Below are 16,333 nucleotides of genomic sequence, written 5' to 3'. Positions count from 1 at the left end.
CAAAAGACATGCCCATGGATTTGAGCACGAAATAGATTGCCAAGAGTTAAACCAGGTTGCTGCTTGAAGAGGTGTTAGTGAGGCCAGCAGGGGGTGCTCACCCTGTGCTCTGTGTGGGTCCTAATGCCCCAGTATAGTGATGGGGACACTTTACTGTCAAAGAGCACCGTCCTTCGGATGAGACGTTAAACCGAGGTCCTGACTCTCTGTGGTCATTAAAAATCCCAGGATGTCTTTCGAAAGAGTAGGGGTGTAACCCCGGCATCCTGGCCAAATTTGCCCAGTGGCCTCTATCCATCATGGCCTCCTAATCATCCCCATATACTGATTGGCTTCATCACTGTCTCCTCTCCACCAGTAAGCTGGTGTGTGGTGTGCGTTCTGGCGCAATATGGCTGCCGTCGCATCATCCAAGTGGATTCTGCACATTGGTGGTGGTTGAGGAGATTCACCCCTTTCATGTAAAGCGCTTTGAGTGCCGAGAAAAGCGCTATATAAATGTAATGAATGAATGAATGAATTAATTATTTTTATTATTAAATGGCATCAATATGGGACGTATCTTACATTTTAATGTAGTGTGCACCAGTTTTCAGGAACACAACACATCTGAAACGAGATGTATATTTTTTAAAATATTGTGCAGAGTGCCCCCATAATTAGCCGTATTGACAAGGCAACAAGTTTAAGTGATGACATGCAGTTGCAAATGTTGTACAAAACACACATTCACATCTTTGCACCAATAACATGCACAACACTTTGTTTTACTACCAAATTATGTGTAATATCTCATTCATTTAACTTACAGTGGAATTTTTTCAGTTTCACTTTATTTTGATGGTCCCTTTTTTAACATTCTGTTGACTATATGCAACGTTGCACCTACATGTCTACTAACTCTCATTAGAGTGTTAGTAGAGTATTAGTAGACTGGTAGGGTTAGTTTGACTGTTTTGCTATTGCTGGAGATTTTAACATCCACATAGATAATGCAGAAAACAATATAGCAAAAGAAATCAAAACTGCTTTAAAAACTTTTGATCTGACTCAGCATTTACATGGACCCACACACAATTGTGGACACACTCTAGATTTACTTATCAGTAAGGGTCTAAACATTTCCAGTGTTGTATAAAGTACTAGAAAGCAATACTTGAGTAAAAGTACAAGTATCATACTAGAAAAATACTTTGGTAGAAGTGAAAGTTACCTTTTAGAATATTACTTAAGTAAAAGTCTTAAAGTATCTGATATATACTGTACTTAAGTATCAAAAGTAATTTTCTGATATTTAATGTACTTAAGTAATTGAAGTAAAAGTAAACTTGTTCTGTATTGTTACTTGTTGTCTCCCCCTTGTGGTATACTAAAGAAATCACAGCCACGTTTGTTCTGCGGCTTCCTTTAATGATGTCATCGGGAAGCGCTCAGTAATGTCTTCAGACAGCTGCGTCTTGTGTTCGTGTACACAAGACACTAACTAAGTCGAACTAAGTCCTTCTGCTCACGTTCAAGCTATAAACGAGCATCGTCGGTATGTAAATGTTCTTTAACATGTCATCTATCTATGCAGAGGAATATTTTCATGTAAGATGAGATGTAATGTTATTAAAATTGTTGTATAATTTCCGGATGTTCACTTATGCCGGCTGTGGTATAATCAGAATAGTCTGAGCTAAGTTATGACTAAAAACCTTTAAATAGCCATTTCATTGTGTAAAATAACAAGTTATTTGTACGTGTATTGTTTAAAACATGTGAACAGTCTCAATGTGAAGATTGATTTAGTACTCCTTTATGTATATATTTGTTTTCAGTTTTACCCTACTTTTGGTCATCATTAAAGAAGTAAACGATTCACCTTCGTCCAGTGTGGTGACTAGAGGAGGAGTTAAACTGTCTGTCAATTTACACAAAGGGTTGTAACAAGGACGGAACAGTAAAACGACGACTCATAAGCGAGCTGATCTACAGCAGACCTGGACCCCCGCACGCTGTACCGCTGGAATAAAGGTAGCCAGCACACACAATGTTTCAAGAGGATACACAATCAGTTGGCTCATGGAAAACCAGATCTCAAGCTTCCCACACATCCAGCCGCTCTAGCAGATCTAGTGCAGCCGCAGCCATGGCACGCGCAGAAGCGGAAGCAGCCAGAGCAAAAGTAGCATACGCTGAAAAAGAGATGCAAATCAAAATTCAAAAAGCACAATTGGAGGCATCATTGGAAAAACTGAATGCAGAAAAAACAGCAGCTGCGGCCTTAGCTAAAGCAGAGGCTTTAGAGGCGGCTTTGGAGTACGAGAATGATGGGCATTGCCCTAAGCTAAGGGGTGGATCAGAGCAGCGATCTCACAACGCCATGCAAATGACTGAAGAGTATGTACAAAAACATAGTATTTTGGACAGCAGTCTAAAGCCAGGGGCACAACTACAGGGTTCCCCCACTACCACCCAACCTCAGCAAACACCCCCTCCGCAAGCACCTACAGCACTCACTTATCAACCCACGCAGATCAAGCCTGAAAGGAATGAAGACCCACAGATTGAAGCACACCGTTCTTCCATGTTAAGCAAGAACCCCGCACACACACCAATAGGAGACGGAAAATACACTGAGCTCCGGGGTCACAAAATATACGACAGCTATCACCTGCCATTAGCCACACCTATGAATAACCACCAGCAAGCATATCATGAGAGTCACACAGGGGCTTATGACGGCCGTCACTACCCGCCTAGTAGGTCTGTCCATAGCGAACAACGAGACGAGGTACTCAGAGGTTCGTTTAATGAAAATAAAAATGTGACAGACTTTGTAAGCTTCCTTGCCAGACGAGAGATTGTTTCAACAGGACTGTTGAAATTTGATGATAAGCCTGGAAATTACAGGGCATGGAGAGCGTCTTTTCTGAACACTGTCAGAGGCCTTAATCTGACCGCAAAAGAAGAAATAGACTTGTTAGTAAAGTGGCTAGGGCCAGAATCAGCAGAACATGCAAAACGCTTGAGAGCTGTACACGTCAACGACCCAGGAAAAGGGCTGTTAATCGTGTGGGAGAGACTAGAAGAGTGCTACGGTGCACCCGAAGTCATCGAGGACGCACTATGGAGGAGATTAGATAACTTTCCAAGGATTTCAAACAAAGACAATCAGAAACTCAGGGAGCTGGCGGACTTGCTGACAGAGCTACAAGCTGTAAAATCAGAAGGTGAACTCCCAGGCCTTGCATATCTAGACACAGCACGCGGCATAAGCAACATCGTACAGAAGCTACCGTTTGCTTTGCAAGAAAGATGGATGACACAAGGCTCCAACTACAAAGACAACTACAGAGTTGCCTTCCCTCCATTCTCTTTCTTTGTCAACTTTTCTCCCAGCAAGCAAGGACACGTAACGACCCGAGTTTCATGTTTGTTCCTTGTACTGGAGATCAGATCAAGACAGACAAATATACTCATAAAAACATGAGCTACCGTACACCTGTATCAGTCCATAAGACTGACATCTCATCAGCCATAGTTACACCAGCTGACCCTACACACACAAAGATAGAAGACCCAGCAAAGACATGTCCTATTCATAAGAAGCCCCACCCCCTTTACAAATGCCGTGCGTTCAGAGAGAGACCCCTCGAGGAGAGAAAAGCCTTTCTAAAACAAAGTGGCATCTGTTTCCATTGTTGTGCGTCAACATCTCATCTCGCGAAGAACTGTGCAAAGAATGTTAGATGCACCGAGTGTGACGACGACAGACACCATTCGGTTCTACACCCGGGGCCCGCTCCATGGTCCACCAAGACCCTCAAACTTACACACGAGCATGGCGGGGAGGATGAGAGTGTCGGTCCAAGCGTTGCAGTGACATCAAAGTGTACAGAAGTTTGTGGCGGAGACACGACTGGAAGATCCTGTTCTAAGATTTGTTTGGTCAGAGTCTTCCCTACCGGCCAACGGGATAAAGCAGTCGAACTGTACGCCATACTGGATGAACAGAGTAACCGGTCCCTGGTAAGATCTGAATTCTTCGAGCTCTTCAATGTTAAAGGTGACCGTTCTCCATATTCGCTCAGGACATGTGCGGGAGTAGTGGAGAAGTCAGGGAGAAGAGCGCATGGCTTCCAGGTACAGTCTTTGGATGAAGAAGTTACTCTCTCCCTCCCTACTCTGATAGAGTGCAACCAAATCCCCAACAACCGATCTGAAATTCCCACTGCAGAGGTAGCTGTTCAACACACGCACCTAAAATGTATCGCAAATCAGATTCCTACTCTACAACCCCAGGCACCCATAATGTTGCTGCTTGGCAGAGACCTCATCAGAGTCCATAAAGTGCGTAAACAAATTAACGGCCCGCACGACTCTCCATACGCACAAAAGCTCGACTTGGTCTGGGTTATAGTGGGCAGTGTCTGCCTTGGTAAGGTCCGCAAACCAGACACAGTAAACACCTTTTACACTAACACCCTGGAAAATGGACGAGCATCCCTCTTCAAGCCATGTCCCAACCACTACTTTGTGAAAGAAACACATGACAACACTGGGTCTCTCATCTGTAAGGACAGCAAAGACCACATAGGATGCTCTGTGTTTCAGAGATCCAAAGACGACGACAAAATTGCACCTTCATTTGAAGACGTGGCATTTCTGAACATCATGGAACTAGGGTTTTACAAAGATAAAGATAACAGTTGGACGGCTCCCTTACCCTTTAAGACACAGAGACGTCGCCTGCCCAACAACAAGGCTCAAGCCCTTAACCGTTTCAGATCACTGCAGCGCTCCTTCAACAGGAAACCAGAGCTGAAAGAACATTTCTTCGCATTTATGCAAAAGATATTTCAGAATGAGCATGCAGAAGAAGCACCCCCACTCGAACCTGAGGAGGAGTGCTGGTATCTACCTATTTTTGGGGTGTATCACCCTAAGAAACCTGGACAGATCAGAGCAGTCTTCGACTCAAGTGCTAAGCACGATGGCGTCTCTCTTAACGATGTCCTCCTGACTGGTCCAGACCTGAATAATAACCTCCTAGGCGTGCTCCTTCGTTTCCGCCAGGACTCTGTTGCCGTCACAGCGGACATCCAGCAGATGTTCCACTGCTTCCTTGTCAGACCAGACCACCGAAACTTCTTACGTTTTCTGTGGTATCAAGATAATGACTTTAACAGAGACATCAAGGAATATAGAATGCGTGTGCATGTTTTTGGCAACAGTCCTTCACCGGCAGTAGCTATTTTTGGACTGAGAAAGACTGCGCAAGAGGGAGAGGAGATCTTTGGAGGAGATGCTAGAAGATTCGTGGAGAGGAACTTCTACGTAGATGATGCATTAAAATCTCTACCTTCAGCTTCAGCTGCCATCGATCTGCTCAAAAGGGCACAGCAGATGCTGGCACGCTCCAATCTCAGGCTGCATAAGATCGCGTCAAACAATGCAGAAGTCATGGCGGCCTTCCCCTCAGACGATCATGCCAGCGACCTAAAGGATCTAGATCCGGGAGCCGACGATCTCCCCATGCAGCGAAGTTTAGGTGTCAGTTGGGACCTGAAGAACGACACATTCACATTTCAGGTGTCTGATGAACACAAACCTTTTACGCGACGTGGAGTCTTGTCAACCATTAACAGCCTGTATGACCCCTTGGGATTCGTCGCCCCGATCTTGTTGCAGGGGAAAACCATACTTCGGGAATTAACAGTTGACTGTCACGACTGGGATGCACCGCTACCTGCCGAGAAAGAGCAGCTATGGACAGCATGGAGAGAATCACTCCAAGAACTCAGAAACCTAAAGATACCTAGGTCCTATACACAGGTCTCCCCACCCACAGCCCAACGCAGAGAACTATGCATTTTCTCGGATGCATCAGTCAAGTCAGTAGCAGCTGTGGCCTACTTAAGGCTCTTTGATCAAGATGGAAGCTGCCACATAAGCTTTGTTCTAGGCAAAGCAAAACTAGCCCCTCGACCAGAGTTGACTATCCCGCGGTTGGAACTATGTGCTGCCGTGTTAGCAGTGGACATCGCAGAGTTCATTACAGCTGAACTGGACATTCAGATAGATGACATCAGCTACTTCACGGATAGTAAGGTAGTGTTGGGTTACATCCACAATGAAAAGCGTAGATTTTATGTCTTCGTGAACAACAGAGTGCAGCGGATAAGAAGGTTCTCCAGCCCCACACAGTGGCACTTTGTATCAACGGACAACAATCCCGCTGATCACGCAACGAGATTCATCTCAGCAGCACGCCTCAAAGACACCATGTGGCTCACAGGTCCAGCTCTCCTGTCACAGCCCGAGCAAACGCACAACAAGCAGGTCACCTTTGACCTAGTGAAGCCAGAACAGGATGTAGATGTCCGCCCCCTTGTGACTACCCTGAGCACAACTGCCAGGGAGAGACTACTTGGGTCCCAACGGTTTTGCCGCTTCTCAAGCTGGAAGTCACTCACCCGTGCCATTTCATGTCTTACCCATATAGTCCGCCTCTACAGGAAGAATACAGAGGATTCTCGTGAGGGTTGCAACGGATGGCATCACTGCCCCCAAGATAACACGGTGGAGATGCTCACCAAGGCCCAAAACACAATCATACGTACCGTCCAAGAGGAGACTTACGCAAAAGAGCTGCAGTGTATCAGGAATCAAAGATCTCTTCCACAGGACAGCCCCATCAGAGCCCTGAGCCCTTTCATTGACACAAACGGTCTCATTAGAGTGGGCGGACGCGTCACAGAGGCTAGTATAAGATGCGAGGAGAAGCAACCTATAATAGTTCCTGGTCGTCACCACATTGCCACTCTTCTTGTGCGCCATTATCATGAACGGACTCAACATCAGGGACGTCTCTTTACAGAGGGCGCTATTCGTTCTGCCGGCTTGTGGATTGTGGGTGGAAAAAGGTGTGTGAACAGTCTTATTTTCAGATGTGTCACCTGTCGTAGACTCCGGCGCACCTGCGAAACTCAGAAAATGGCCGACTTACCCGACTGCCGCCTCAACACGGATACTCCGTTTTCGTACGTTGGACTTGATGTCTTTGGACCATGGTCAGTCTCTTCACGACGCACACGGGGGGGTCATGCAGACAGTAAAAGATGGGCGGTCTTGTTCTGCTGTCAAAGCATTCGTGCCATCCACATCGAAATCATCGAATCTATGGACACTTCTTCCTTTATCAGTGCCTTGAGAAGGTTCATCGCCATACGCGGACCGGTCAAACAACTACACTCAGACAGGGGAACTAACTTTGTCGGAGCCTGTCATGAGCTACTGATCCCTTCCAACATCAAGGGTAAAGTGGAGAGGTTTCTTACAGATCAGGGTTGCGTGTGGGAGTTTAACCCCCCTCACGCCTCCCATATGGGCGGAGCCTGGGAAAGGATGATAGGGCTGACACGCAAGATCTTGGACTCGATGTTCTTACAGCTTGGGTCTTCAAGAATCACACATGAGGTCCTAGTCACCTTGATGGCTGAAGTGACCGCCATTGTAAATTCCAGACCGCTCGTACCAGTGTCTACAGACCCAGACGAACCATTTATACTCACCCCTGCAACTCTGTTAACACAAAAAACTGGTCCCTCTCTTGCTCCTCCAGGCGACTTTGATGGCAAAGACTTGTACAAACGTCAGTGGAGACAGGTACAAAGTCTTGCCAACACCTTCTGGGACAGATGGAAGAAACAATACCTGTCCACTCTGCAGACAAGAAGAAAATGGCAGTCTGACAAGCCAAATCTCACTAAAGGGAGTGTAGTGCTCATCAAGGACAATCAAGCCAAAAGAAACACATGGCCTATAGGGCGCATCGCAGAAGTGTTTCCCAGCAAGGACGGTAGAGTCCGCAAAGTGGAAGTGATGGTAGCACACCCAGACGGGGTTAAAGTGTTCCTGAGGCCAGTTACAGAGTTGGTCCTCCTTTTACCATCCGAAGACTAGACTACTTCTGCCCTTTCAGACATGTATGGTATATTAAGTAATGGTATCCAGGGACACCAGACGGGGAGTGTTCTGTATTGTTACTTGTTGTCTCCCCCTTGTGGTATACTAAAGAAATCACAGCCACGTTTGTTCTGCGGCTTCCTTTAATGATGTCATCGGGAAGCGCTCAGTAATGTCTTCAGACAGCTGCGTCTTGTGTTCGTGTACACAAGACACTAACTAAGTCGAACTAAGTCCTTCTGCTCACGTTCAAGCTATAAACGAGCATCGTCGGTATGTAAATGTTCTTTAACATGTCATCTATCTATGCAGAGGAATATTTTCATGTAAGATGAGATGTAATGTTATTAAAATTGTTGTATAATTTCCGGATGTTCACTTATGCCGGCTGTGGTATAATCAGAATAGTCTGAGCTAAGTTATGACTAAAAACCTTTAAATAGCCATTTCATTGTGTAAAATAACAAGTTATTTGTACGTGTATTGTTTAAAACATGTGAACAGTCTCAATGTGAAGATTGATTTAGTACTCATTTATGTATATATTTGTTTTCAGTTTTACCCTACTTTTGGTCATCATTAAAGAAGTAAACGATTCACCTTCGTCCAGTGTGGTGACTAGAGGAGGAGTTAAACTGTCTGTCAATTTACACAAAGGGTTGTAACAAGGACGGAACAAAACTTATTTATTTTTTGTAAAGCAAGCGGTTAGAACTTTGATTGTGAACTTTATTGTGGCTTTCTCATAGTAAAGTATATTCAGAGTTCCAACTTCCCATATCTTCTTAATCTCACTCATCAAATCAAAATCACAGTCTTTTTGAGCTGACATCAAAGAAAAGAAAAAAAACTGAAACAGAAATTTCACTTTTATATGAACTTAAGGTAATAATGAAAAATAAATAATAACTTAAAAAAAAAAGACCTGCTGGTAGGGAGAACATTTTGGTCATGTGGTATGAGCATTTGTAGGGCTTACTCCCCAGGTCACCATCTCACACACACACACATGTTGCGACCTAGAAGTATTATTTAGAAGTATTATTTTATAATTTCATTCTAGAAGTATTATTTGATAATTTCATTGTAATTTAATTTTATAAATATCCTGGATATTATTCTGATTTATGTTACTGAGTGGTGAAAGTTCATCTACGATGATGTCATAGGCCAGAAAAAAAAAAGAAAAAAAAAGAGACATAGGCTGAGCCAAGTGAAGTGAACGTAGGCTATATCACTGATGGTATAAAATGGTGTGTTGCTTCGTGTAAAAAAATTATAATTCCAACAGAACTGGCTAAATGAAGTTGCAAAAGAGAAGACGGAGTCTGTTTTAAGTGTGCAACACACACAGGCCACCTATGTCCAGCAGCTACTAATACGCCAGTCATTATTATTATTAACATGTATTGCAAATACGGCTACGGGTGTATTATAACGTTATCTTCTTCACCACTACCGAGTTCACCACTATCGTCAGGGTGGTCGTCTACAATAACGGGAGGTCTTCCAGTAGTTGCTCGTGCTTCCATGACGGTTTCAGTTGTGCTTCCTCCTCCTTTGGCATGGCAACAAACAAGCATACGCTGAAATAGAGCACGCGCCGTGCGGAGCGTGCGTAATGCAATCTAGGAGCAGCCAAACCTCCCGTTCTGATTTTATTTTGTAGTAACGAGTAACGAAAATGCTTAGTGGAAATATATCGGAGTAAAAGTATACATTTTATCTAGGAAATGTAGTGGAGTAAAAGTGAAAGTTGACATAAATTTAAATAGCGAAGTAAAGTACAGACACGTGAAATTTCTACTTAAGTACAGTAACGAAGTATTTGTACTCCGTTACATTATGACACTGAACATTTCATTGATTGTTATTAAGGATGTAGCACTGTCCGATCATTTCTGTATTTTCTTTGATATATTGATCTCACCTGCAATTGAAGCTAGATCTGTGTGTTAAGAAGGGATGCTTAAATGAGACCACTAGTGTACTATTTATGAAGGCTATATCTTTAACACCAAGCATATCTGCTGACTCTGTGGATTTTCTCCTTTATTTCTTTTAACTCATAAGTTTAAAGTGTAATTGATGATATTGCTCCAGTGAAAGTCAGGAAGAAGAGTGGCAGACAAAAAGCACCTTGAAGAAAAATATGAAAAGACAATGCAGAAAAGCAGAGCGCATGTGGCGGAAGACAAAACTTGTAGTCCATTATAACATCTACAAAGACAGCATCCATGCTTTCAATATGGAACTAGGCAAAGACAGACTTTCTCGAATATTATGAACAGACTGACAACCCCCCAAGCCAGATTCCCAATGAATTGCTCTCACACAGCAAATGCAGTGAGTTTGCTTCCTCCTCTGAGAAAATCAATAATATCAGAAAGGTTATCAGCACATCCTTGAGTTCCACTCGGGTCAGACAGATCAGACCACAACCTGAGAAAGTAGTTACTATGTCTGATTTTGGAAGAAACCGTACAGCACCTTAAAACATCAACCTGCGCCCTTGTCTGAGTGGTCAACTAACTGTCACTACTAATCTAATGACAGTTAGTTGACATGCAGCTGCAAAGTTACTTAGTTAAGAATGTCTAATGTGGACTATTGAAATAAAGTGTTACACAATTTGTTTAACAGAAAAAATCCTGGTGAAATTAATTACCACTTATGAGGCATTTATATAGCGCTTTCATTTGTACTATTGTCAAGTCAAGTCAAGTCAAGTTTATTTGTATAGCGCTTTTCACAATACAGATTGTATCAAAGCAGCTTCACAGTATTAAATTAAAATAATACAACAAAGTTTGTTTCAAGAGGAATTTATTGATTGATCAAATTAAATTAAATATCCCCAAAATATTGTACCCCCAAAGACTTCACAATCATATCAGGGGATCTCTCCTTAACCACCACTTGGATGATGTGATGGTAGCCACAGTAAAACGGCGCCAGTGCGCTCTCCACATCAGCTATAGGTGGAGAGGAGAAAGTGATGGAGCCGATTCAATAGATGGGGATTATTAGGAGGCCATGATTGGCAAGGGCCAATGGAGGAAATTTGGCCAGGACACCAGGGTTACACCCCTACTCTTTACAAGTATCATGGGATTTTTAATGACCAGAGTCAGGACCTCGGTTTAATGTCTCATCGGAAGGATGGTACTCTTAATTTGGCAAACAAATCTTTCCAAAAGAGCTCTGCAGGGAACACCCTGATATGATTGTGAAGTCTTTGGGGGCACAGTAGTACAAATGAAAGCGCTATATAAATGCTGCATTAGTGGTAATGATTTTCTCCAAGAATTTTTAAACAAATTGGGTAACACTTTAGACATTCTACTAAGTAACTACATGTCAACTAACTGTCATTAGATTAATAGACTGTCTGCTTAATATCTGCTAACACCATTTTGTTGGTCCCCCAAAAGACATTCCACTGACTATAAGTAACTTGGCAACAACAAATCAACTTAACCTCCTAACAGTCTATTAATACTGAGTATTAGTTGACATGTAGTTGAAGTTACATATGGACAGTCCATATCCCAAAAAGTGTAACCACAAATTGTAACAAACTAATGGCTTCAAAAGCACAACCATGAGCTTTCACTAGCGGTCTTAACCCCCTGGGGTCGGCGGTATCGCCGGCGATACCAGCTCACTTTTGTTTTTATTGACTCAAATAACTCCGTCGATTTTTGTCATAAATGCAAGTGTTACACATATTTAAAAACTGTTAAATGTCTTCTTTTATTTGTGTACACTCATAATAAAAACAAAAGGTTGTGTTTTTCGTAAAATAAAGAAAATAAACATGATGCGCATTCTGCCGTCTCTCTCAATGAGAAACTCATTCTGAAACACGACAGAAAATGACCTGTAACTCAGCGAATGTTTGCCACACAGTCTTGAAACACATGTCTATACAACACTTGGAGTCTCTATTTTTAAAGTATGTGAAATATATAAAAAAACAAATATTCTCTGTTTAAATAATCCGTAAGAAAGCAGCGGCATGTACAGTTTCTCAAACGCGTCCTAATTAACTATAATGTGACCACACCCAGGCGCGCACGAGCGATTGACATGCAAATGATCCACGCGGCAGAACGCAGACCTGTAAACACCCTCATTACCTCAAAACAAAGAACCAGAGACTTCGGGAACTTACTCCTCTCTGCTTTTCATCGAGTTTGGAAGACTGTGTTTGTCCTGTGATGTGCTGTTTACCTTGGATTTACCTCAGAAGAACGCGATTTGAAGACAAGAAAGATGTAAGGTAAGAAATTCTTAATTATTAGTTCATGTTATTGTTGCATAAACTTCACATTGCAGTTGAACTGTTGCTAGATATATGGTGAATATTATAATATTTGGACCCGTGTTTACTGTTACTGTGTTTGTGGATATCTGCTCAAACGTAGATATGTATAATATGGTAACCATAATGTTTCATATTTTGGAGCGAGCTCTGGTTTTTAATGTATTGCAATCGCGTTTGAAACGATCGCGTTTGAAAAGCAAAACCAAGCAAACAAAGGCTTCATGTTTTTACTATTATCTCATTTCATATCATCATAACGAATGGAAACATTTGAAGTAACATATGATAATCAATATATTTTTCTCTAGCGTAGTTGTTACTGAAATCTTTTGGAAGATTTATATGCAGCTATAGGTTATTGTTGTATTATTTTATGCAGCACAGCCTATGCTTACAAGGCACAACATATCTGGTGTTCATTATATTATATATTGTTGGAAACATTTGTGTGTGTGTGTATTCTATGAATTTTAAAAAGCAATTTTAACCAGAAAAATCTAAAATGTATTCCCAATAAATTTTAGAACTATATTCCCTATAGTTTCTCTTGATATCAGTATGTTCACTTTTTTTTTCTTTCTGGGACCAGATGCCACTGAGTCCTGCTGACTTCAACATTCACATGAGTCTCTGTATATGAACATGGTAAAGTGAAAATCAAACACCTTGGAAATGAAAGGTATGTACAATATTTTTAGGAATGGCACAAAGGTCTCTGTCTTTGGATGATTGTTTTCAATAGTGTGCTTTTTTGTCATTTGTTGTGTATCTTTGGATTATGTTGTGTTGTAAATAAATCCAAACAATCAAAAAAACATTATTTTTTAAATCTCCTCATTCTTTGTGCAAGGTTGCTCAGAATGATAGGGCCTGATCGCTCCTAATAGGGCTGTTAGGGGAGTGTCTTTGTCAGGTGTGAAAAGCTTACATATTAATGAGGTGATCACGCCCCTTCGCATAAAGCTTTCTGACACAAAACACGTCTTAGAAATTTTAAATCAATATATTGTCTTCTCTGAATGAGCAGTCAGGATGATTTTCACATAGTTTGGGAGCAAATATTCTAGGCTACGTGATACATTTTTCAAAAGTCTTGTGAAGAAATAATCAGTATGGGTTTCATGGCCTTATTTCAGTGACAATTTTTTTTTTGTATTTTCACAAACCACGCATAAATGTCATTATCTCAAAACTACAAACTTTTACATACATGCTGCTGATATATTATTGTAGCAAAGTTTGTGCTGAATACAGTGTAATTAGACTTTAGCCATGAAAATGTCACAAGTAACAGAAATAAGCACAAATGTCAGAGCATGTCAGAACACCTCCAGGGCCCAGAAAACCCCTCAGACCCCAGAGGGTTAAATGTTCATCATTTAAAGCTTCACTTTGTCCATAGAGAGATTATTAACTTCAGAAACACTATGGTTGCATTCTATATAGGACTTGAAAAGTACAGGACGACTATCAGTTTCATCACATTGTCAGAATGAGGCACTTTTTCAAAGTCAAAAGCACTTAACCCAGACACGCAGCAAATTGACAAGTCAGATACAACCAAGGATTGATTTGTCAGTTTTATTGAGAACCTTCCTTTCGCCCTTGAACCATTACAGGACCAAGTAAGGCCTTGCCTTCCCACTGAATGCCTAGAGAAGAAAAAAAACACCTCACATACCCATTGGCAAAGGAACAGGATTCCGTCACTGGGTGCAGAAGCAAGAGTTGCCTTCAGAATACATGTTATGTAGATCTGCAAGGGATGACAGACAAGTCACAAAACCAAAGCAGATGGGAGGAGAAGTCAAGTTAACTCATGATATTCATAGTACATACAGAAGGACTGTTGCCCTCCTGGAACATAAACGCCTCCAGCTGGAACTGGATCTTGTCAACCTGGGGCCGAGGCATGAAGCGGGAGCTGCAAGCTGTAGTTTTGGAATCCACAAAGCACCTGACGACAAAGTTCACAAAGAGCAACTCATGAATGTCAACTGTAGAGCATCAAGCAACTAGACCTTACCCATGACTGTGACAAAGTGGTTACAAGAGGCAACTTAAACAGTCCTACCGCATCAAGGGCCATGACCTTACCCGTGATTCTCAATGAAGGAATATCTCGGAAGGGAGTTCACATCGGGTACTTGAGTGGCCACACAGCTGTCCACAAACACACGCAGAGGCACATGATTGTACTGCTTCACAGATGCCTCGATGTTAATAACACCACCCAGGAAATAGGAGTATGAAGGCCTCTGATAGGCCCAATCATCTATGCAAAAAAAAAAAAAAAACACTTTAGGCACAGCCACAATTGCAAAGGTTTATTTTATTGAAAGAAAACCTGTACCAACCCATCATGATCTTCAGGGAGAACAGCAAGACTTCTCCATCAGCCTCTGTTGAGGAATAAGGGACCCATGTTGGCCTCAAGGCATCACTGCTTACATTTTGGAGCCTGCGGTTCATGAAAGTACCCATTAAATAGTCTCCCAGTTGCACAAGCAAGTGCAGAAAGTCACAGATCCCCTACCTTTGATAATGACATTGAACAGCTACAATTGCACCATTGGCCCGGGTAATCGGAGTCCCTGCAAACGCCTCAGGGGTGTAGGTAAGAGAGAAGGTGTAGACAAGCTCATCCTCATTCATCTGTAAAAAAGAGTGTGGTTACCAAGTGGGTCATCCCAAAGACTTTACATACTGTACACCAAGACCATGCACTAAAAAATCACCAATTAGTAAATTCTTCACATCACCACAGCTGCCCTCAGAAGCTCCGCTGTTGCCAAGGATAGTCAATGTTTTGGAGACATGCACTAAGGATTGAACAAGCACATTTGCTGTTCCAGGGTAAAAACTACCATTAACACTATTAAGGCACAAGATTTATTGTTCTTGTTTCTTAAGCTCCTTTCTTACAATTTATGGGACAGTTTACATCAGATGTTGGTTTGAAGGGTTATTTAACCCCCTGAGGTCGGCTGTATCGCCGGCGATACCAGCTCGCTTTTTTTTTATCAGTGCAAAAGAAACTCATAAATACTCTGTTGACTTTGATTTTCCATAGGAGTTCCATACATCAATCGATTCTGTTAAATGTGTATTATTTTTGTGTATACTCACAATAAAAACAAAGTGTTGTGCTTTTTGCCAAATAAAGAAAAATAAACACGAAGCGAGTTCTGCCTTCTCTCTGCCAGTGAAGTCCATTCTGAAACGCGTCCGAAAATGAACAATAACTCAGCCAATACTCAGTCAAACAGGCATACAGACACACAGGCATGAAGCTTGAATTCTCTTCTTTTAAATGAAGTAATTTATATAAAAAACAAATATTCTCATCTTGTGAAATCTGTATTAAAAGAGAGCGATTCCAGTCGAGCTCATCTCAGCTCATTACGTTTTAACCCTTTCATGCATGAATTATGATACCCTCAGTCAGGATTTTTTTCCTATGTGTTTTTATTGCTCTTAGGGCATGAAAAACAAGAATTGATTTTTATTTATTTTTTTTACAAATTTTTCAAAGAGATCTTCAGATGTCCACTTGAGTGGACAGCATGCGGTTGGTTTAAACTGAAGATATACTGTATTACATATAAGACAATAATCAAACAGATAAAGTATGTGAATTTAACAAACTAATCAATGCAATTATATCAAATAATGTGAAAACTATAAAATATATACAAAAAATATAAATGCAAAATATTGCAATGGCTTCATACAACTTCATACAAGTTGCACTTTGCGTATCTTTGATATCAGAACATGAGGACGTGATTCCATCAGAATTTTCTACAGCCTGTCAAGGTACAACTGTGGAAACCACTCAGATGCTCCCTCCAGTGCACCAGAGTATGGAGATTTACCCTTATTAGCTGATAATTCTGATTATGTTCAAGATGGACATGCACATTTCTATCATAGCCCTCCTCTGAGAAAACCTAGCGATACGTTTTTTCAATCTCATCTGAAATGATCAGTGTTGGGGGTAACGCATTACAAGTAACATGCATAACGCATTCAGATTACTTTTTTGAT

The 16,333-nt window shown here is 41.7% G+C and overlaps 2 protein-coding genes and 1 long non-coding RNA gene across 3 annotated transcripts; 2 read left to right on the top strand and 1 right to left on the bottom strand.

The window, feature by feature from the left end:
- Positions 1 to 1,373: 1,373 nt before the first annotated feature.
- On the top strand, positions 1,374 to 3,475 carry LOC309486880 (uncharacterized protein; the record flags this gene model as incomplete). Its single annotated transcript, XM_082154347.1, has 2 exons — positions 1,374 to 1,537; positions 1,821 to 3,475. The coding sequence occupies exon 2, from the start codon at positions 2,033 to 2,035 to the stop codon at positions 3,473 to 3,475; it is 1,443 nt and encodes a 480-aa protein (XP_082010473.1). The 5' UTR covers positions 1,374 to 1,537; positions 1,821 to 2,032.
- An 821-nt stretch (positions 3,476 to 4,296) lies between these two features.
- On the top strand, positions 4,297 to 8,634 carry LOC309486879 (uncharacterized protein; the record flags this gene model as incomplete). Its single annotated transcript, XM_082154346.1, has 2 exons — positions 4,297 to 8,226; positions 8,510 to 8,634. The coding sequence occupies one exon, from the start codon at positions 4,297 to 4,299 to the stop codon at positions 7,948 to 7,950; it is 3,654 nt and encodes a 1,217-aa protein (XP_082010472.1). The 3' UTR covers positions 7,951 to 8,226; positions 8,510 to 8,634.
- Positions 8,635 to 14,423: 5,789 nt separating this feature from the next.
- On the bottom strand, positions 14,424 to 14,939 carry LOC309486044. The gene is made up of 3 exons (XR_014201372.1): positions 14,820 to 14,939; positions 14,641 to 14,744; positions 14,424 to 14,558 (listed from the first exon to the last, which is right to left on the bottom strand). It is a non-coding gene; the product is annotated as an uncharacterized lncRNA (long non-coding RNA).
- Between the last annotated feature and the right edge of the window lie 1,394 nt (positions 14,940 to 16,333).

The sequence above is a fragment of the Leuciscus leuciscus genome, assembly GCF_965113295.1.
Source record: "Leuciscus leuciscus genome assembly, chromosome: 22".
NCBI classification, from domain to species: Eukaryota; Metazoa; Chordata; class Actinopteri; order Cypriniformes; family Leuciscidae; genus Leuciscus; species Leuciscus leuciscus.
The sequence above is the reverse complement of the archived record's forward strand: the minus strand, read 5'-3'. Positions and strand labels throughout refer to the sequence as shown.